Here is a 21781-nt window from a genome sequence, read left to right as displayed (position 1 = left end):
CTCAGAAGCCTCATCCTTTTCCATGGTATTGCATACACATGAATGGCATTAGGAAATAAATTAAGTGAATGAAAAATAGGAGTAATACAGGTATTCTGAACAGGAGTGACAGCAGAAGAAAATAGGAAGTTATTTATTATTTTCAAAGCAAATAAGTAAGAGGTTGATTGGGAAAAGGTGAAAAGATGAGAGGGGGAAAAAATCTGTCACTGAGTGATATTTTCATCAGAGAGGAAAATAGGTACCAACAAATGAAATTTGACTCATCTTTGCAAGTTTCACCGAGCATGAAAATGTCCCTTTAAAATTTCCCGTAAGCGGTTACTGGCTATGGGATTTTTCCAGTGCATAGGGAATCTGAGTTCAGGAGGCCAGGGAATGCCAGAAGGAAAGGGATTTTTTGATGCTTGGGGCTCTGAGACTGTCAGTTTAAAAAATGAAAGTAATATAGAAGGGGCAAAGTGGCATTTATCATCCCATCTCTCCAGGCTCCTGTCTCTTTAATCAGCTAGCCTGATTTGCCCAGTAAATGATTCCTGAGTGAGTGTGTGTGTGTGTGTGTGTGTGCCGGCGCGCGTGTGTTGTAGCTCTGTCAATCCTTGGATTAGAACCAATGATTGCAGCTTGTAGGAGGGCTGTCCAGGGCCAGATTGTACGATGTGTCTCAGTGCCAGAGTATGAGTAGAGATAATTACTGAGAAGTCACACTCTCTCACACCCTCGGCTTTCTTGTTGTGTCCTTCAGCAAAACAGTGGATTTAAATCTCCTTCCAACAGCTTGAGAGCAACGCAATCTGTCAGGAAAGAAAGAAAGAAAAAACCGAACCTGACAAAAAAGAAGAAAAAGAAGAAGAAAAAAAAAAATCATGAAAACCATCCAGGCAAAAATGCACAATTCTATCTCTTGGGCAATCTTCACGGGGCTGGCTGCTCTGTTTCTCTTTCAAGGTAAGAGCTTGCTATTGATTTGCCTACAGTAGACCCAGGAATCGTACAGTATGCTTTATATGATTCGCAGGCTCCCTGAGTCGGCTGTGCTGCACGGTTTGCAGGTGGAGGAGAGAGCGTTTAAACAGCATGGCTGGGACTTCATTCTCCCTACCAGGCTGTGAGAATATTGATTTGATTCTGGCTGCTACCGGAATGGGGGAATGTATATGCATAAGTAAAATGTGTCTGGCGCTCCTGTTAGGTGCGTGGCTATGTACTGGTCTCCCCGGCTTTATGTACATTCTTGCACACATACACAACGGAGCACACATATAAGCAGGGGAAAATTACAGATTCAGAGGGCAGCAGGGTTGCTAATGTGTTGCTTATGTTACTGGGAAGAAATTACAAGAAGAAACTTTAAATATCGGCCAGTAAACTTGCAAAGCTTCTAAAAGGAGCAACTGAAAAATGCAGGCTAGGAAGAATCAGGTAACTGTGCATGGTGTAAGATTCTGGTCAGAGACCCAGCTTGAAGGGATGAATCAATTTGCGGCAGCAGGGGACAACTGTATTAGTTTTTAATGGGTTTGGGGGTGTGTTTTTGGTGGGGGCGGCCGATCTGGGGGAGGATAACAAGCTGATAAAAGGCAGTGGGAACACTCAGGGGGATCTGAAATTCAGGGAAGATTTTCCAAGTTGAAGAGAGAGAGCCAAGAAGAGTCGAATGCTAATTTTGTATGTTTTTTGGGGTGGGGGAGCCAAGGACTGGGGTGGCCATGGAGGGTGGGCTTGGTCTCTGGCCCAAGGCACCCTTTGATGTTGGTAGTGCTGTGTTGGGGTGCATTTGGAATCTGCTTCAACCTTGAGTCTATTTGCTGCACCGTGTGGCCCCACGCTCTGTCCTAGCTCTGACGTTCCAGCCCTGGTATCATCTGCTCACCTGCTTGCTCTTAGCCACCCGTCCCCTGGAGGCTCTGACTTGCCTTTTTCATGTTAAAGGTGCTTAAACTCGTAGAGATTGAGACAGGCAGAGAAACTTTCCCCGGGTGGTCCCGCTGAGCTCACAGACAGGATCCCATGCGGAAGCTCAGTTCTGTGCCTTGTATTCCCAGAGGAAAGTTCAGTCTCACAGGGCGAAAAAGGATGGGAAATTCCACCCATCTCGTTCTCTTCTACCGCAGTATGGAGTTCTCAGGTCTTGTCTGTCCCCACCTCCGGTCCTGCTGACCCCCCTCTGAGGGTAGACTTTGGGGGCTGCCTCTGTCCCTTTGACATCGGCTGCAGTGGCTACCATACAGACCCACACAAGGTGGGCAGAGAGGACCAGGCTGGGAAGAGTCAAATGCGTGTGTACCCTCGGCTGGGGCTCAAGGAGGAAGGCAAGGAACGCTGGAGGGATGGAGTCCAATGACAAGGAAGTTCAGAGTGGTGGATTTTGCAGGGATAGCCTTGATGTCGTCTGCTACACTCAGCCTCAGAGAGGCACTAGCCTCGGTATCTCTCTCCTCTCCTAGGGGACCATTGGTGCGTGTAAGAGTAAAGGAGCCAACTTGCAGGCATCCTTGACTGACTCCTCTTACGTAATATGGAGCAGCAATGGTGCGTGTGCGCATGTATGTGTGTGCATGTGTGTGCGGGGAGGGTGCTCACCCCTCCTGTTCTTGGTCCTTAGGGGCTCACCTGAGAAGAACAGAACTCCAACACTAGCAGTGGGGAAACTGAGTTCAGGGACAGGCTTCTATGATGCTAACAACAGAAATGAAAACTAAGTAGACAGAAGGTAGAGTGAAAGGTCAGAGGAAGGGAGAAGGAAGGTCCCAAGTCCCCAATAATTTCCATCTGTCCGAAGGTCCAGGTCTTGTCTATCTATACATCAAACTGGAGACAATGGCCAAACTTCCACCAGCAACAGCCCTCTTGGCAGCATGCCAGGAGCCCCAGGGCCATACTGAATTTACATATAAATTAGCATATGTGATTTTTTTTTCTCCCCCTTCAGAAATAAATGCATGGAAGCATAATATTTGCTCATACTTTGAATCATCCCTAAATAGACGAGTAGAAAGTTGCGGTACAAAATTCTCTAGGGTGAAATCTGATTCTGTGGTCCTGTTCCTAGCTTAGTGGGGGGATAGAGGTGACAGAGCTATCTTAGACCTCCTCACATTCTGCCAAATTTGACTTTCCTTGGGAGAATAATGGTCTTATTTGTGCTACCCACCTTGAGCCAGCTCTGAATAGGCTTCAATGTGTCATAATAAAACCGGCTGCTCAATTTTAAGGAAGAATAACCCCCAAAGCCCCCACACCACTTGCCATTTGGACTGGCAAAGGTGATGTCTGTTTTCTCTCTCGGGGGATGGAGGCTGGAGTCTGCCAGCTATCTCTTATCAAACTTGCAGAATTACTGAGGCAGCCCGGGTCTTGCCTGCAATAATCCACCCCTATTGCATTGACCCAGTGGGACTAGTTAGAATGCAGTACACATTCCAAGGCAATTTTTTCTTCTCTGTTTTTGTTTTAAGCTGGCTCTTCCTGGAGCCGCTACTTCCTGGGTTTCTTGCCTTCTTAAAAAAAGGTGTCCAGGGCTAGTGGCCGATTATGGACCCCTTTCTGACCCTCTCCTCCCCCCAACTCCGCCAGCAACCATGATCCAGCTTAGAGGGGGAGGGAATTTCCAAGGGAATCAGCACTGATTAGTGATGGGCAGAAGGGAGGGGGTGATTAGCGCCCTGGGGCTCTGGCCCTAAGAAGCACTGCACTGGGGTTGATTAACTCTCAGCTCTTCTTTCCTGGGAACAGGAGCTGGGGAAGCTGGATTAGGCGGCTGTCCTTTTCAGCACACCCGCCCACCTTCTGCCACTGAGAGGCTCTGAAAGGAATGGCTGGTAGTGCCGCAGCCCTTCTCTTTCTAGAAACCCAACCATTTCTCCTTCGAAGGATTAATGCTCCCTTTAACACCTTCCAATGAGCTTGGCTAGATTACTGTCTTACCTTTCCAATTTTTTCATCTTCTCACATCCCACATCAACTTATATCTGCCCACTTGAGACACAAACAGGCAGAGCAGAAGGGAAAGGACCGTGGGGGCTAAGTTCACGCTCTCCTTCACTCGGCACTGACGACATGGACACTGCTCAGCTGGGCAGATCCGCCAACTTCCTGCCACTCACAGGAAATGTTTGGGTGCCAGCAGCAGCCTGAGTTGGGTGTTGCTTTAGAGATGTGAGGGAAGTAGATGAGGCCATGACAGTGTTTACTGAGAAAGTGAAACATTGGTATGGGATGATGGAACCCTGGACCTGATGTAAGCATCATGGGTACTCGCAAGCATGACCCCCCCCACCCAAAAAAACCCCCAAACTTTGGGCAAAGAGACAGAGGAACCTCATGAAGTAAACCCTGGCTGCCATGCCTGCTTCTGCCAACTCGGGGCAAGTTGGAGGCAAGGAGTGCAGCAAATGCAGGATACCTTTATCCTTCATTCTCAGTGACAGTCTTCTGAGCATTTGATCAAGGGTGCCCGGAGAATCCCAGCACTGGCCAGCAGGTCTTGCTGCATGAAGACCATTCTTGGAATTGTAGCTTTAGTGACCAGGTGCCAAGCGTCGTCCTGGTTCTGGTTCTTCCTTTGTGGCATTTTAAAAGCCAAATATAACCCCAATAATGTCTTCTCATGAGCTGGATGCCTAGCCCCTGACTTCTGTTGTCTCTCAGTAAGCCTTTCCCATAATGCTGGTATTAGAGGTGTTCAACTGTGTCCTTGAAGAGATGGTCTCTCCTGTGTCCCTGCTCAGGTGTTCTGTTCTGGAATGTCTGGGTTCTGTCCTTGGCGTGCCTGCATTCTTGTTATCTAGAGTTACAGTGACCTGGGCTGGGATCATCTACTGGTCACAGATGGCCCAAAACACCAGTGTTGCCTTCAGCCACAGTTGATCCATTGGGATGCTGTGATCCCTTTTAATATCCTAAGAACAGATGACATTTCGAAATCAATATGAGCCGCATGCTTCCGGCATGTAAGGAGACACATGCTGACAAGGTCTGCAGCATCTTTTCATGTCTGTCTACTCATGATGAACACACTTTGGGTGGGATCATCATATCTGGGAGTTGGCCCTGTTCCAGGTTTTTTTGGTTTGGAGTCCATGGCCTGCTCCTACACACCAACTAGAATGCCAAACGTGCAAACAAACTCTGCCTTATTTCTGACCTCAACAGAGACCCTACAGACTCTTCAAACTCTCCCATGAGCATGGCTTCCAGGTTCCAATCCAGTTCTGGTGGCCCGTGAAAGGCTCAGTGGGGAGCAGGCACATCTGAGCTCAAAGTTGCCTATGTTTTCTGCAGGGGAAAATCTTTCCCTCTGTGAGCCTGTCTCCCCACCTGCCTGCCAGGCTGGGGAGCAACTCCCCTGGGTGTTGTAAGGACTCATTAATGCTTGTAACACTCCAAACATGTGGTGCTAAGTGGAACTCCATGCTGAGACTGGTTGTATTTATGCAGTTTACTTCCTTTCTGCTCTATTGGCTTGTTAAATGTTTACTTTATGTCTATAGTCATTTGAAATTCAATAAAACAGATTAAAAATAAAAGATGGAAACATGCAAACATAAAGTAATTGATGGTATATGGGTAGATGGGGTCTGTGGCGCCATTGTAGCCTTCTTCTCCTGGTGGTGGATGCTCCCATTCCATACTGCTCCCAAGCGCACAAGGGCAGAGGGGCTTTGGACGGAGCATGAAGGAGGCCTACCTCCCATACGTCTGTCAAAGGAGACTTCTGCATGGAGGTGCAATGCGGGCAGGTGGCAGAAAGGAAGAGGGTCGGAGAAGAAAGTCAGAGCTAGGAGTGTTAGAGGGTCAAAGCAGCTCTAGTCTGGATTAGAAAAAGTGGAGGAAAAGAGGACTCAATCCTCTCCCTCTCGGAGAGCTTCCTATTTCATTTTATATATTTCTGTATTTATTTATGCACCCTTCTGGGTGACGCCTGCCCGTTATCACCTGCTTAAACTTAAAAGCTCTGTGTGTTCCTCCACTTTCCCTCTCCTTCTGTCTCTCCCCCTCCCCCCCTTTCTGCCCTCTCTCCCCCTTTCCTCTTTTTCTCCATTTCCCTTTTTCTTTCCTCCTTTCATTCTTCCTTCTCCTCTATGGGAACAATAATTGATCAGTTGACAGATCTAGGTCACGCTGGCAGGGGTTGCTCTGCTTCATGCAGGCTTGCCCAGGAGAAGGAGGGAAAGTCTGTCTTCTCAGTTCACAAGGAGCCCAGATGATAGGGCGCAGCAGGAGGAAGAAGGGGCCAACGAGTTGGTGGGCAAGTTCAGCCGTCGCCAGCAAGGGTACCGGGGACCCCGTTGATTGATTGCAGAGTCTTCAGCTCTTTGATATCCCTGCCACTCTCATTTTCCATATCTGATTTACCTTTGCCCCTTGTCCACATTTCACTCAGCTTCTATACCCTGCCTGTTCCAATTCTTCTCATTTTCCTCTCTACTTCCCTCTCCTGCCCTCTTCTCCTCCTTCCAAAACCCTGACAGATCACAGATACTCCCCCACGTAAGTCATATTAGAGAGATGGCCTTTTGTTTATTTGCAAGAAGAAAAACAGAAACCCTGCCAGAAGAACTCTGTAAGTCATTTGCAAACTGCAAAACAAACCAACAAAGATTCACATTTTCGGTGCTGAGAAGAGAATATTTCAAGAGAGACTGTCAAGCTAAGAAATCAAATATTGGAAAACACATTCTTTAGCACTGTTACTAAGGACATCTTAGGTTACTAAATTTGATTTTTTTTTTTTTTTCTTCTCTAAGAGTATTGTCTTCACAGTTATAAAAGACTGTTCAAAGAACTGGCTGGTTTGGGCTTCAGTGGCTCATTCAGATCCACTCTCTAGAGACACTGCCTTTGCTTTATCTTGGTGGTGCCACCAAACTTGAACCCAACACAGACTGTAGCTGTGTATGTGTTTATTGGTTCAATCTCCCAGCAAGTGTTTACTGAGTGCCTATTATGTTCTGTGTATAGTTGTGGGTGGCGGCAATAAATATATCAGAGACTAAAACAAACTAAAGAATGAGACCAAAGACAATAGGATTTCCAAGATTTGACTTGGTTTGTCATCCTTTTTAATAGCATACAGAAGCACCAGCAGGAATGCCAGGAGCAGAGGGAAAGAGTGAACAACACAGCTTCTGGTTTCTTACGGAAATGATGGTGGGATACAAGAAAGCAACTAACCCTTGGTCCTTGTTTTATCTAGAGAGCACTGGGAGAGGGTGCGCAACTCCAGTTCTGTGTTAATAACACATAAGAGGTGCTGCCTTTGCTTCCCCCTGCTGTCTCCTGCCAAGAAGGGGCTCATGCATGTTTGATGTGCCCTCAGTTAGTATGTGGATGATAAAAGCTGGTGTAAGTTCATTGGCTTTGTGACAATTGTCTTTTGTCATTCAAGTTCATAGCTGATTCTTGGCCCGATGCCACCCTGTCTGGTAGCCTACCCACTTCCTTTTTGCCCTGCGTTCTGCACAGAACTAGAGGACCAAAGAAGGTAAGGGGAGCCAGGTGGGGAGACACTTATATAAGACGAAGGAAGGATTTGCCTCTGGCAGCTGGTCTAGATGAGACAAATAAGACAAGGGACCTCTGGGAAGGATTCATAACTCAGGGCAGATCTAAGGTAATCTCCCTTCTGAGAGCCCTTTTATTTGCCACCCACTCATCACACCCAACTTAGGGTCCTTAGAATAATAAAAATGCATCATGACTTATTTCTTCTCCTCTGGTCATATACCACAGTTGGGGCACAAGCCTTCTTCCAATCCATCAACTTCTGTTTTCAGCCCTCTGTACAAAAGGGACGATAGCTTCTCTTAGGCTCACACTGTGCACTAGCTGTCTCCTGAATGCTCTAGGATGATTGCTTACCTGGCTGCTTCTATCTGCATCCCCACGGTGGTGGTGATGATTGTTTTTAGCTTTTCTCATGGAGGAGAACAGATAACTGCTTTGTCATGGATCCTGATTCTCCCAGGTCAAGCAGCCTACAGCAATTTGACATTTCCTGACCCCTTCTCAGAACCAGTAAGGTCTTCAGGGGGTAGGTTCAATGTGTGTTTATTTGCAATATTTTCATTCCCTAAATCACTGGTTCTCAAACTTGGTGTATCAAATTGCCTGAGGAGCTTTATAAAAATACCAATGATTGAACCATATCCCAGACCAACAAAATCAGAATTTCATCATCAGCCTTATTCAGCCTCTGTAAGAGGTTCTAAAAATTATACCTCTAATGTCATCTGAAATGTTCTATGGTCTTGGGTAAGTCACCTCCTCTCTATGAGCCTCAGTTTCCATGTCTCTAAAATAGATAAGTCAGACCAAAATAATTTTCAAGTTTCACTTCAAGTTCAACATTTTGCAATTCTGCAAATAGTCTTTTTGAGTATAGCACTTGAAAGATAGTGATGTTAGAAGAAAGTATTCGGAAGCAGTTTCTGCTTGTAGGAGGCTAAGAATACAGACACAGTCACAGACCGATGACCAAAGTTAGAATGTGTGAATGGTGTGTGTGCACGCAAACACGACATGCTTTATCGTATCTATTACATCACATACCCATGTAATTCTTTACAAGGCACCCTTAAAATGGGGTAAAAGGATTAACAGCAGTTGAAGTATAGGGAATCAGGAGTGATGAGGATTCTTAACTGATCCATTGTAGAAAAGAAATTCAGGAGCCACTTGAATGTGGGTCAAGAAAGAACGTGTTAGAGCTAGATTTAGAGAGCACTAAGGGATGGGGAGCCTTGGAAGAAGCTCCACTCCTTAGTGTGAAATTTGCACGTTTTTCCTCCGTTCAGGCTCCACTTCTCATCCCCAAGAGTCAGCCAGTAGTGTTGCTTCCGTTGCTCTCCTTCTCATGGGCAACAAAGCCTCAATGTTGACAATCTCGATAGCAACTTTGCAGCTAGGACGTTAGGCAGAAGTGAGGCTGCTTCTATTCCCCAAGCCAGCGCAGTTCCTGCAGTGCATACAAGAGTGAAAACTTGGTCTGTTTGGGGGGTACACAAGATAGAAGGCACATGGGGAACAGAGCTACCATGCAAATTTGTTCCCAGGGCAATCTCTGGTTAACTCAAGAAGTACTCACTTTGAGGGTTCCCCAGAGTACTCGCTGCTGTGTCTGCCAGCCCCAGAGTCACAACCAGCTCAAGCCCAGAGAAACTTTCAAGCTTCCAGTCCCTTTCCTTGAGTTCTGGTATCTCAACAGTGCAGCTGCAGGGGTTACCTAGCTTCTATCTCCAATAAGGGGGACCATGCCTATCTGCAGATAGTCTATTTTACCTGACCATTGGATTTCAGGAAGACAGAAAGAGGAGGAAGAAAAAGGAGAAGGAAAATCTGTCTTATTATAGATTCTTGTCATTTGCCCTAGGTCCAGAGAGACATTATAACATAGTGGCTGGTTTACCTGTGTCCAAACCCTGGCTCTTCCACTTTCTAGTTTGAAATCTTAGGCAATTCAGTCAGCCTCTGTGGTTCCCTTTCCTCTTCTATAAGATGGAGATAATTATGAAACTTAGTTTTAAGGCTGTTTTGAGGATTAAATAAGTTGCTGCAGATAAAGGGTTTGGAACACTGCCTAGCACATAGTAAGTTCTCAATGAATATTATCTAATAATTTTATGATTGATATAAATACTATCACCTACAGGACAAGTCTATCCTTCTTCAATATGACCTTTACTTAAATATTTGAAAAAGTGATTTCCTCCCCTCTTCTCTCAAATTTTCTTTCCAAGAGGTTAGATATCTCCAGGATTTCTCCTATTTTCTGTATTATTATCCACACTAAGGGTACTGATTCCTTTTCTCTAAGGTTCTTCTGTTTACCCTGCATTCTTCTTAAAGTCTTCTTCTCCCATTGTGCTCTGAGTAACCCAAAATATTAGAGAATATGACCCCTCCTGATTCCAAATCCAAAGGGAAGGAAGTCTCAGCTCTTTGGAAAGATACCAGAAACCCTATGGCTCTGGCCTGGGATTGCCAGCCTCTCCTAATCCTTTGACTCCTGTTCCATGGACTGCTTGAGGGCTCCTCCTCACAGCACATGTGCACACTGCTCCCTCTGCTGAGTGCTGTCTTCGTTTACCTCAAAAACACTTGTTATTATTCAAGAAGAAATTCCAGGCTCAGCATCCCTCTGAAGCCTCTCATTTCATCCTTTATGCCTCCATTTCTCTTGTACTAACCTCTATTCTTAACATCCATCCCACACAACTACACATGTGTAGTTATGTGCTCACGTGTCTATCTTCCCTTACTAGACTCTGAGCTCCTAGAGGTCAGGGACCGCCTTATGGATCTTTACATCCCAATCACCTCACACAACACCTGGCATAAATTCAATGCTCAGAATTTATGGCTGGAAAGAAAGGATAGAGAGAGGGAAAGACAGAGGGAAAATGGCATGAGATTCCCCTTAGGGATTTTTTGGAGCCATATTACCCTGTCAACTTACGGTGAGCTGTTGTCAATTCAACCATTCCTTTTCCTATGCTTTTGGTGTTTTACTATATGTACAAAATCTGGTCTCAGAACTTATCCCTTCTGATGTTATCTTATCATATTTAATTGAATATCTTCTTTCTGACAATATCTTTTTGGGACTCTGAAACTGACATTCCATATTTTAGCAATTCCTCTTGGTGATAATCAGTCATGAAGCATATGTGGTAGGAACCTGGGTTGTGGTGGATGAGCTCAATCCTTATGACTGAACATACCCAAGAGCAGAAAATAGTTACTCTAGTGGTCAATAGATCAGTTAAGCAGAGGATGGGATGACTATCTGAGCCTGCAACTGGCACCAGGAGGAGTGAGACAGACAGGGGAAGTGTGGATCTAAGCAAAGAGGGAAGTGGCTGGATGGACTGTATTTAGTTGGAGAAGATGAAGCGGCCTGGTGTTTCTTAGCTTCAAATCTATTTCTTTCTTCTGCAAAGTTGTCCACTTGGGCATTTGACTCTCCTCCAAAACACCCAAGAAGAAACTTGGCCCAGACATGGAGAAAGAAAGTTAATTGACAGCTTTTTTCTCAGTGCAACTGGTGATGCATAGACATATGCAATTGGATAAACCATTTCCTAATTTTGAAAACAAATAAGAATTAATTAATTGTTCTACATTTCTCCTTCCTTTCCCCCTAACTCTTCTTAATAGAAGGATCTAAATGCCTTGTCACCATTTTTTCATTACTTTCTTGCACTGCTGAAGACTTGTCAAGGCCAAAATAATTTAATCATCAAATACAAAAGCTTTTTCACAGACTCCTAGAGTTGTGAGAGATCATGGAATTTTCTCAGTCTCCCCCAGCCAAGGCAGCAATCACATGTGAATGATGTTCGCCAAATTCTGCCTTACAATTTCAGAAATTCCCAGTGAGCAGAGACTAACCACCTATGTTATGGTCCCCAGTTCTGGCTGCCTATCAAAATCACCTATGGAGATTGTTATAAGATTGTGGAGATGCCCAGGGATGGCTTACAAAAATTCTCATTGAATAGGTCAGAGTCCCTTCTACTTTTAAATAACTACAGATGATTCTACTGTTCAGATACAATGGAGAATAAATAATTAGCACCTCTTCCTATAGTTGATAAACTCTGTGAGAAAACAGTATTCTGGCAAATATTTTTGATATCACCTCAAAATAAATGATCATCCTTTTTTTGTATAAACAGTGTTCTAAATTTGTTCAGGGCAGGAATGTGCACATTCAAAATATTCACCACCAAAATTCCCTTATAGCTGAGTATGGTCATGTAATGCAGTTCAGGTTAGTGGAATGTAAGCACAAGTTTATTTTGCGTTTTGAGGATTATAGTCAGGAAGCCTGTGCTTTTTAAGTCTTACTAATGCTGATTCCTCTTGACTAAGAGAATGGCATACTATCTGGAGATCCAGGAAACAGCTTGGAAACAGGAGGACAAACAATACATACCAATGGCAAAGGGGCATGTGAGTGGTTCAGTCAGTTAGGCATCGAACTCTCGATCTCAGATCAGGTTTTGATCTCAGGGTTGTGAGTTCAAGCCCTGTATTGGGCTCCACACTGGATGTAGAGGCTACTTAAAAAAAGAAAGAAAGAAAGAAAGAAAGAAAGAAAGAAAGAAAGAAAGAAAGAGAGAAAGAAAGAAAGAGAGAGAGAGAGAAAAGAAAAGAAAAAAAGAATGAAAAGGAAGGAAGCTTTTAGATTGAACTAAATAGATTTTTGGTAAATCCAAAATAGCTGAGTATAAGCAATTTCATATGGCTCAACCTAATTAAGGGACCGTGGATTCAAGATGACATAGAGTTGTACCAGCACTAGAATACATGTACCCATACTCACTATCACTTATGATAAAAAAAGCGTCCTTATTTAATTAGGTTTTTATTACTCACAGATGAATATAATCCTAATGAATCTATGTTGAGCAATTTTGCTTCTTTCTAACTTCTGTCAATTAGAGTTGCTGAAAAATATAAGGAATATTGTGTGATCTTCTTTCTAAAAGATGACTATCATGAACCTACTTATCTTAACATTCTTAGTTCCTTCTTCTTATGATTATCATATGGCACAACTTTTAGACCATTAATCATCCTGATCCTTATCTCCAGAACATGCCCTAGTTTGATAATGATCCACTAAAATGCATTACCAGACAAATTCTCCCAGATGTAGTTTGATTGCTAAAGTGGGGCATGGACTATTACCTATCACATTTTGGATTTTATAGTTACATAGGTTCATTTTATGATTGTATTCTTTTCTTTTTTCTTTTTTTCCAGAGATACCATACTATTGGCTCATATTGATGTTGTACTCATTCCTCTGACAAAATTGCTATTATGTAAGACCTCTCCTCTTCTTGCTTACAGTTAATTTTCTTTAAATGTTCCTTCTAAGTATTTTACTGCATTTTGGGTGCTTTATTTAAATCCACTGAGATTATTTTTGGATTCTGATGAGTTGTTGCCACCAGCTTTATGTCATCCTCAAATAATATAGACATGTAATCTCCATATCATCAAGGTGAACGATATCAAAAATTTTAAAAAAGCAACATAATAGACTCAGGGACATGGCCATGTTCTTACTTACATTTATATCTCACCCACTCCAGAATGATGTACTCATACCTTACTGTATGCAAGCCATAAACAACAACAAAACAGAGTTCTACTCAACGAAGTAGACAATTCAACACAACACGGTAAGTGCTGAGATAATACTGTTTGCTACAGCAGCAGCTACGATATTTTTCAGGTCAGAAAATTCTTCTAGAAGGAAGAGATGTGAAAGCTGAGAAACAAAGGTGACTATATTTAACCAGGTAAGAGGAGAGAGAAAGTTACAAGTATAGGAGACTGCATATGCCAAGGCCTAGAGTCAGAAGAGTGTAGTAGGAATCATGAATCCAATATTCAGTCTGGCTAGATGGAGTGTGTATGTGTGGTTTTGGGGGTTAAGGGCATGGCGGAGAAGGGATGTAGGTAGAAAGACAAGAGGTGTAAGTAGACATGTAGGCAGAGGTCAGAGCTTGAATGGCCTTATGTTTCCTATTATAAAGATTTTATATCAAGAGAAGATGGGGTGCCTAGGTGGCTCAGCGGGTTAAGCCTCTGCCTTCGGCTCAGGTCATCATCTCAGTGTCCTGGGATCGAGCCCCGCATTAGGCTCTTTGCTCAGTGAGGAGCCTGCTTCTCTCTCTCTCTCTGCCTGACTCCTCCTACTTGTGATCTCTCTCTCTGTCAAATAAATAAATAAAATCTTAAAAAAAAAAAAAAAAAAGAGAAGAAAGTGCATGTCTTTTAGTAACATGATCAGATTTGTAGTTTTACTTGTTGAATAACATTATTTGGATTACTTAAAAATGTTAAAATATTATTCTAGTGACAGTGTGGGGAACGAATTAAAATGGGGGCAAAACTAGAGGCAAAGGAGCCTTCTAGAGGATGTTGCAGCCAATCAGGCATAAGTTAACCAGGGTGAGTGCTACAGAGAAAAGCCAGGAGAACATGATGACATCAAGGTCAGATTATGTGTGTTTGGAGAAGGCAGAGATAATAAGAGTGTCAAATGCTACTAAAGGATCTAGTAAGATTACACTCGGTGACAAAAATATCTTCTATTCCCTTGGGAGAACAGTTTTGTGGGGTAAAGCCCTAATTTGTGGGGGAGTAAAGTGAGGCAAGAATATAGAAAATGTAGACAATTATTTCAAAAGGTTTTTGTTTTGTTTTGTTTCTGGTTGTTGTTATTGTTGTTGTTAAAAAAAAAAAAAGAGGGAGGAAGTGGGGAAACAAAAGGGAATTACATTTGGAGAGGATGTTTTACTTTTTTTCTTTTTTGTAATAGTTTGTTTATTTATTTATTTGTCAGAGAGAGAGAGAGAGAGAGCAAGCAAGCAAGAGCGCACAAGCAGGCAGAGTGGCAGGCAGAGGCAGAGAGAAAGCAGTCTCTCCGCTGAGCAAGGAGCCCGATGTGGGACTTGATTCCAGGATCCTGGGATCATGACCTGAGCCAAAGGCAGCAGCTTAAACAACTGAGCCACCCAGGTGTCCCAGGATGTTTTTACTTTTAAAGATGAGAAAGACCTCTTTGAATGCTGAAGGGCAGGTGCTCCTAAAGGAGAGGGAGGAAAGGAAGACCCAGGAGTTGACCGTCCAAGTGAAGTCCATTAGGGAACAGAAGAGGGTGTGGGGGGTAGCAAATCTTGAGCACTGGTAGAAGAATGAGTCTTGAAGACAAGGAGAATGACAAATTACATTACTATATAAAGTAAGGAAGGAAAAACCTATTTAGGAATTCCTATTAGGATTGCATTCAACTGCAAATGACAGAAACTACATAATAAAAGTGGTTTAAATATGATAAGATTTTTTCTGTGTGACCACAGAAACATTCTACTTTGTTTCTGGCTAGTGTAATGTTTTCTTCTCATGGAAGAAAAGGAGAATGAGTTTTAGGAGGCAATTAGCATGTGGTATGACAGGAGGGAATGTTAGATCTCCACTTGACAAGGGTGGAAGAAGCCCTCAAGCCATACAATGCACATACGGTTAAGGTGTCACCACCTACTTTGTGGCATCTAACCATGGGCTTTCAACATTTCTAATCATTAGGGAAATGTAAATGAAAATCACAGTGAGATATGACTTTATACCCATTAGGATGGCTATTGTTAAAAAAAAAAAAAAAACTCAAAAAGGAAAATAACAAATGTTGACGAAGATATAGAGAAGTTGAATTGGAACCCTCCTGTACATTGCTGGTGGGCAAGTAAAGTGGTGCAATCATTGTGAGAAAGGGTTTGGTGGTTCCCCCAAAATTACGAATGGAATTATCATATGATCCAGTAATTCCACTTCTAGCTATATACCCCAAAACCCCAAAATTTGAAAGCAGAGAATCAGATATTTGTACAGCCATGTTTACAGTAGCATTATTCACAATAGCCAAAAGGTGGATACAACCCAAGTGTCACTCAGGAGATGAATGGATAAATGAAATATGGTGCATACATACAATCAAGAATTATCCAGCCTTAATGAAAATAATAAATTTCTGACATGTGCTACTACATGGATGAACCTTGAAAACATGATCTTAAGTGAAAGAAGTCAGACATGAAAGGGCAAATATTGTATGATTCCACTCATATGAGGTAGCTAGAAGGCAAATTCATCCAGACAGAAAATAGAAGTTTCCAGCAACTGACAGGAGGAAGAAATGGGTAGTTATTGTTTAGTGGGTAAAGTTTCTCTTTGGGATAATGAAAAGTTCTGGAGATGGATGCTGAACAGTTTGGATGTACTTAATGCCAGTGAACTGCACATTTAAAATGGTTAAAGTGATAAATTTTACGCTGCATAGCTTACTCTGGTAAAGAAAAATGAAAAAAGAGAGTGAATCTGCTGTCCTCATACAGTTTGGATTCAGGTAACCCTTACAGCTTGGTTGCGGGAAGGTGAAGGAGTCTGCACTCAATGGCTGTGGTTTTCTCTGAGTGTCATTTGGGGAAGATGTGTGTTTGCACACGTGTGTTCATGTTCACAAAGGCGTCCGTAAACCTGTAGGGTGTGTTTTCCAGAAAGCAGAAAAGGACTAAAACAGTGACTTGTGTAATGGGCAAAAGGGCTGACTGTGGACACGGAGTTGCACAGAATCTCCCTCCTGTCCTCATGACATTCTCTTCTCTCTGGATGTTAAGATACAATCTCATCCATTCCTACCTGATTTTTTCATCTCTTTTTATGGTTCTGGTCCTACCATTTAGAAGATGGTAGCAGACTATCTCTTAAACATGGGCTCACCTCCAACTTTTTTCTTTAGTTGACTCTTGAAGGAATTATACCAGACACAGTTTTATATTTATGGTTTGCAGAGCATGTCCACATAGACCATATTTCTTGATGGTCACATCCGTCACATCCCAGCCCTGTCATTAACTGTGACTTTTGGGAATTGAGGTTTTTTTGCTTTTTTTTTTTCCCTCCAGAGCCTTTGCTTTCTTCATCTGTAAAATAGGATATGTAAACTTCCTTGGAATGCAGCTTCCTCGTTTCACTGAATTATGCTTGTGAAACCTGGGGACTGTACTTCCCCCTCTACCCTCCCCCACCCCTCTTGCTCCTATTCAGGATTCACCAGCTCAATTCAGGTCTGCCTCTGAGTGACCCCCTGTATCTATGTGTCCCTCCTCTCCTCTGTGGGGATCCTATCTCAGTTCAAGCTCCAGCCATGTCTTGCTGAACTAATGATGCCTCTAAATAGTTCCCTGCTACCAGTTTTCTCCTCAGGTGAGTCCATCTTTTCTCTTGCTAATAATTAATTATCTTGCTAAAAAAAATCAAATTTTGTCACCTCAGTCATTTCTTAAAATATCCATTAACTCCATATAGCTGGCTTTCAAGACAATAGCACAAGTTCCTTAACTTGGCATAGAAGTCCCTTCTCTATTTTTGTCTCAGCCTCTTTCTTGCTCTGTCTTCTGGCATCCTTCTGCTTCTGGTGTTTTGCCCCACTGACCCCAGACACTGACCCTGGACACAAATGCCCTGCCTCAGCACAGTGCCTTTGCACACACTGCTCTTTGTCAGGGATGTCCTTCCTGCAGGATTAGCCCACTGTCCTAACTTGTTTTAATGTTTAAGATGGAATGATGGAATAAATAAAGCCAGGAAAAGAATTTAAAAGGCTGAAAAGGAGGACAAAGATATTTGAAACCTATTCTATTCCACCATTTCTACACTGAGCCTTCAAGGAGACCCCTCATAGCAGTTTCTATAGTTCCTTGTCTGCCCATGGGGAAGAGGAAGGGTTTTGTTTCTACACAATGTCCTTAGATCTGTGGTTGTCCAAGTGTGGTCTTTGAATCCGAAAGTCTGGGGCTTTCTGAAACATAGCCGTGTGCATTTTAATAAGCCCTTCAGGTGATTGATGCTAAATTTGAGGAACCACGGACTTAGAGAAATGGTGAACACATATGGAGGGATCTCTGACTGGAAGGGCCACTCCCAGTTTGGGATCTGGGTGTGTCCTTGCATTGGGAGTGGGTATAGTTACCTCTCTGCCCTCATAGCGGGGGGTCTCAGTTTCTCTTGAATATAGCCACCTCAAGGGGAAAAAAAAAATCAGGACAAAGCAAGCTTAGTGGTATGTAAGCTATGAAACTATCTAAACTAAGTAATTGAATATTCCCTTTTGCTAGGATTGCCAGGTTTAGCAAACAAAAATTCAGGACGCCCAATAAATTTGAATTCCAGATAAGCAACAAGTAATTTTTTTATTATGCATAGCACATACTTATACAAAAAAAAAAAAATATTTGCTATTGATCTGAATTTCAAATTTAACTGGGCATCTTGTTTCTTTTCTGTTTTTATCTGGCACCTTCCTTTTTGTCCCTTAAGGGCTATGTGTGCAAGGAAAACAGCCTGGTCAGAATTCGGTGTTTTAAAGGTAGAAGTTATAGTAGTCTTTTTCTTTACTCTTTAATGAAGAGGAAAATTATTTGTCTGGGAAGAAAAAGAATGGCTGTTCTTTCTGGCTCACTGGGTTATTTGTAAAATCTACATTTGAAAAAAGGGAAGGAGAGATTGAGAGAGGAGAGATAGAAACAAGGTGGTGGTTGAAAGTGGCCCCCACACCGGAAAGTTCCTTCCTCTTGAAGTAACAGAACACCCATGGAAGAGCCAGGCCCTGAATCCACATCTCCCACAGCTGAAATGTGGAGCAAGCTTCAGGGAGATGGAGCTCCCCTTGGGGCTCTGGCTCCTGGGCGGGTTTTCTACACCACCTCCCTACCTGTCCCAGGTGACAGGACACCACCTCAGAGGTGGGACTGTGGTGCTGTGACTGGGGAATGAGTGACAGACTCCCTAACAAGATGCAGCTGAGGGAGCGGCTTGCTGACAGAACAATTTGCTGGTGCCCAGAATATCCACCCAGCTCCGGCAAAGCGGCAGCCTAGGCGTCAGGAGAAATTTCAGGATTTATCATTCGCCTTGGTGTCAGGTTTTCTGTGAGCCGGCATACTTCCCCCGGTGCTTTTGCAGACCTGCAGCCTTGACATGCTATCTAAGAAGGCTCCAGAGCCCCAGGAGTTACATGTAAAACTATTCCATTTTTTCCCCCTCCTGATCTGCTTGTGTTTATGTAAATGACTGGAAAAGCAGTTTTTGGCCTATTTCCGAAGCTTAAGGGCTTCGTGAGAAGCCTATTATTGAAAAATCAGAAACTGAAAAGCAACTTCTTAGACAATGAATTAGCAGCTCAATGACTGTGTGTAATGCCAAGTGTACTGTAACTGGCTGCATTACAAATAGGAACTCCCCTGGGATTCAGTAATCAAACACGTGGCAACAGGTTGTCTGTTTCAACAGAGAGTGAGTAATCAAAGGAGATTTGCAGTTAATCCAAATATAACAGAGAAGTATCCAAAAGAAGGGCAAGGAAAAGGAGAAATTAGAAGGGTGTGGGTAGACTGAGGCTTTCTGACCTGGAGCTCCGTGTGCAACTGAGGGCATATTGTGGGACAAAGCAGATCCATGTGAACACTTGAGACACCAGCCATGGAGAGGGGAAACTGAGGCTTGACCACAGACCACAGCAAGCCGGAAACTTAACCTCAGCACTTGCCTCTCCTGCTTGGCCCCTGACATAAATCGGGGAATGAATTAACTAGCACTCAGTGATTTGCCTCAGACTTCTGAGTCCTATACTGCTTTGAGGGAGTGTGGCTGAGTCTGGGGCGGGGAAGGACTTGTCTGTCTGCGAGGCGCTGGTTGGACGTTGGGGCTACACTGTTTCAGGAGACAGCTGAGTTTGTATGCCCACCTCTGTGCTCCCCAGGTGTGGTCCCAGGCCAGCAGCATCAGGATCACCTGGGAACTTACCAGGAGGAGATTCTTGGGCCCTGCCCCAGGCCTTATAGACTTTCAGAACCTCTGAAATGAGACCTAGCAGTCTGTGTATTGAGAAGCCCTGGAGAGGATTCTGACGCTCACGGCTGTTTGAGACAACCACTGGCTAATCTGATCACAGGAATGTTGTAAATACGGGGTGGGGGGGCACCCCTTCTGTGGGCTCCTGTGTGAGAGCCCCCGCGGCTGGTTCCAGATCCTAGAGCAATTCTGTCCTGACCCGTCCTGTCCTGATCCCCATCCAGGGCTATGGGGCTACAGGGAGAGAGATTTAACATTTATTAAACATGTACTAGTCCTCAGTGCCATGCACTGGTAATATTTTATTTCATTCTTTCTACAACCTTGTGAGCTAGGTGCTATAGATATGATTTTAGTGCTGAGAAAATTTTAGTTCAGAAAGATCAACTTCCCTGGGTCTGGATGTTTCCTGAGCCCATGCTCTTTGCCCTGTCCCACCCAGCATCTCTGACACACGTGGCCTCTGCCCCCAGAATGCCTCGCATGCCGCCCACACAAAGCAACTGGCAGCCTGGCAGGGCCCCAGTTCTATATTTCTCTCCCTCCCCCACCCCACCCGACTCCTTGCCTCATGTTAATTTCCCACCTGAGTACTGAGTACTTTATAAATAGCAAATCTAAAATGAATTTTCTACCAGCGATCATTAGCTCCCTTGACATCCATTAAACATTCTCGCAAGCAGAGTGAAGTGACAAAAGGGATTGATTTTTACAGTATGCTTAATAGGGAAAAAGAAAGAAAGGTGTTGACAAGTCCTTTTTTTTTTCCTGTCCTGATATCACGAGGAATTTGAAATCAGTCAAATGACTTTTATCTGAAAAAAAAAAATTAAAAAAAAGAAGGCTAGGGGACTGAGGGCGGAGGGAGTGGGGGGTGGGGAGAGGCAAGCAGCCTCCCCAGCACCCTGCTCAACCCATTTCTCTATCTGTGACAAGTAAACATGAAGTTAGTTAGCTCGTGCCGGCCACCAAGATGAATATGTCAGATTTAATGCTTCAAAATATATAGGGTCTGAGCCAGGGAGGGCTGAGGGGCTGGGGGAAGCAGGCAAGCAGTATTAGGGGAGAGGGAAAATAGCCAATCTTCTGCTGAAACTATTGGAGGAATAAATGTGTTGGTGCAGTAGTTGAAGTCAGAGAAGGCTGGTATATGAGGCACTGTAGCTGAAAATTTAACTTTGATTTCAATTTTCATATTTGTCAGCAATAATTAGATTCACGAAATGTTTTGCCACTGTTCTAAAATACTAATAAGTAGAGGCCTTTGTAGTGCGGTTAATGGAGTCTTTTTTTCTTAGTGGTCTAGAAAAATCCCATTACAGTGAAAAGTCATACTATATTACATCGCTCCAACATACATGGACCGTGCTGCTGGGGTTATGCCCTCCCTGAGGCTGGAGCCCTCTGTTGAATCACAGAGCCCCTGGCTGGCAAGGCGCTCTGGGCTTCATAAGCCTCAGCTGCCCAGCATTCGAGATCTCACAGACTTCCCTGGGTGGTGGGCGAAGCCAGCCAGCCAGAGACCAAGGGAGGAGCAAATTCAACAGAGCATGGCTGTTGCAAGGATGAACTTTCATAAGCATTGCCTCATGGAGCGGGTTGAGGAGAGGACAGGAGAAGATGATGGTCCGGTGGACACTGGCCCTGGCTGGGAGGTGTGGCTCCTGCCTAGAGAGAGAACATCTGCTCCCCATCTGTCAACAACCTGGACTCTCTCCCAGGGGCTTGATGTCGAAGCCCACCCAGTGGTAAAACCTGCGTTTCCTTCCTCCCCGTCCCCATCCTGTTCCGGAAAGGAAAAGCTGAACTCTGTGGAGATAAGGTTTGATGAAAATGTCTAAGTTCTATTATTTTTAGCAGTTTTCCCTGGGCGGGGTGTGGGGGGGTGAGTTCAAGCCTCTCTGATGTCCTGGTGAATTCCCTATAGTCCCATGTGTGGGGGAGGAGTTGAAGGTCTATTATGCTACCCTCAGAGGGTACCCCGGGTAAGGAAGGGCCTGGAGTCTCCACACTTCCCTCCAACCTTGCTTTCACCACCACTCCCCTGCAGTTGGGGATTATCACTCAGATGGGCTGGCATTTCTCTCTGGCACACTCTTTCCTAGGCAGATTGCTGCTGCGGACAGCTGCCTGGTGGTGCATCTTTTGGAATCCAGTGAACGTAAGAATTCTGCCGTGATGCTCTGCATTTTCCTTCCCTAAGTTCCAAAGAGAAATCCCAAGCTGTCAGTTCTAAGTTACCCATACCAACAGAAAAAAAAACAAAAACAAAAACCGGGAGCCAACTGGACCTACCTGATTTCCCCCATCCCTTCCCCTTCCCCTTTAAGTTACACTGTGCTTGCCT

General features: G+C 44.0%; 1 protein-coding gene and 1 non-coding gene across 4 annotated transcripts in view; both read left to right on the top strand.

Annotated features, from left to right (window-relative positions):
• Positions 1 to 625: 625 nt before the first annotated feature.
• NTM (neurotrimin) overlaps positions 626 to 21781 on the top strand; it is a 932320-nt gene continuing 911164 nt past the window's right edge. The window contains exon 1 of one of the 3 annotated variants that reach the window (XM_059413613.1): positions 626 to 948. In XM_059413613.1, the coding sequence (XP_059269596.1) occupies positions 867 to 948 (82 nt within the window). In that variant the 5' untranslated portion in view covers positions 626 to 866. The remainder of the gene's footprint in view (positions 949 to 21781) is intronic. The other 2 variants (XM_059413659.1, XM_059413668.1) reach the window with 2 other exon arrangements.
• LOC132009553 (U6atac minor spliceosomal RNA) lies at positions 14968 to 15093 on the top strand. Its single transcript, XR_009402016.1, has one exon. It is a non-coding gene; the product is annotated as a U6atac minor spliceosomal RNA (small nuclear RNA).

The sequence above is a fragment of the Mustela nigripes genome, chromosome 1 (assembly GCF_022355385.1).
Source record: "Mustela nigripes isolate SB6536 chromosome 1, MUSNIG.SB6536, whole genome shotgun sequence".
In the NCBI taxonomy this organism is placed as follows: Eukaryota; Metazoa; Chordata; class Mammalia; order Carnivora; family Mustelidae; genus Mustela; species Mustela nigripes.
The sequence above is the reverse complement of the archived record's forward strand: the minus strand, read 5'-3'. Positions and strand labels throughout refer to the sequence as shown.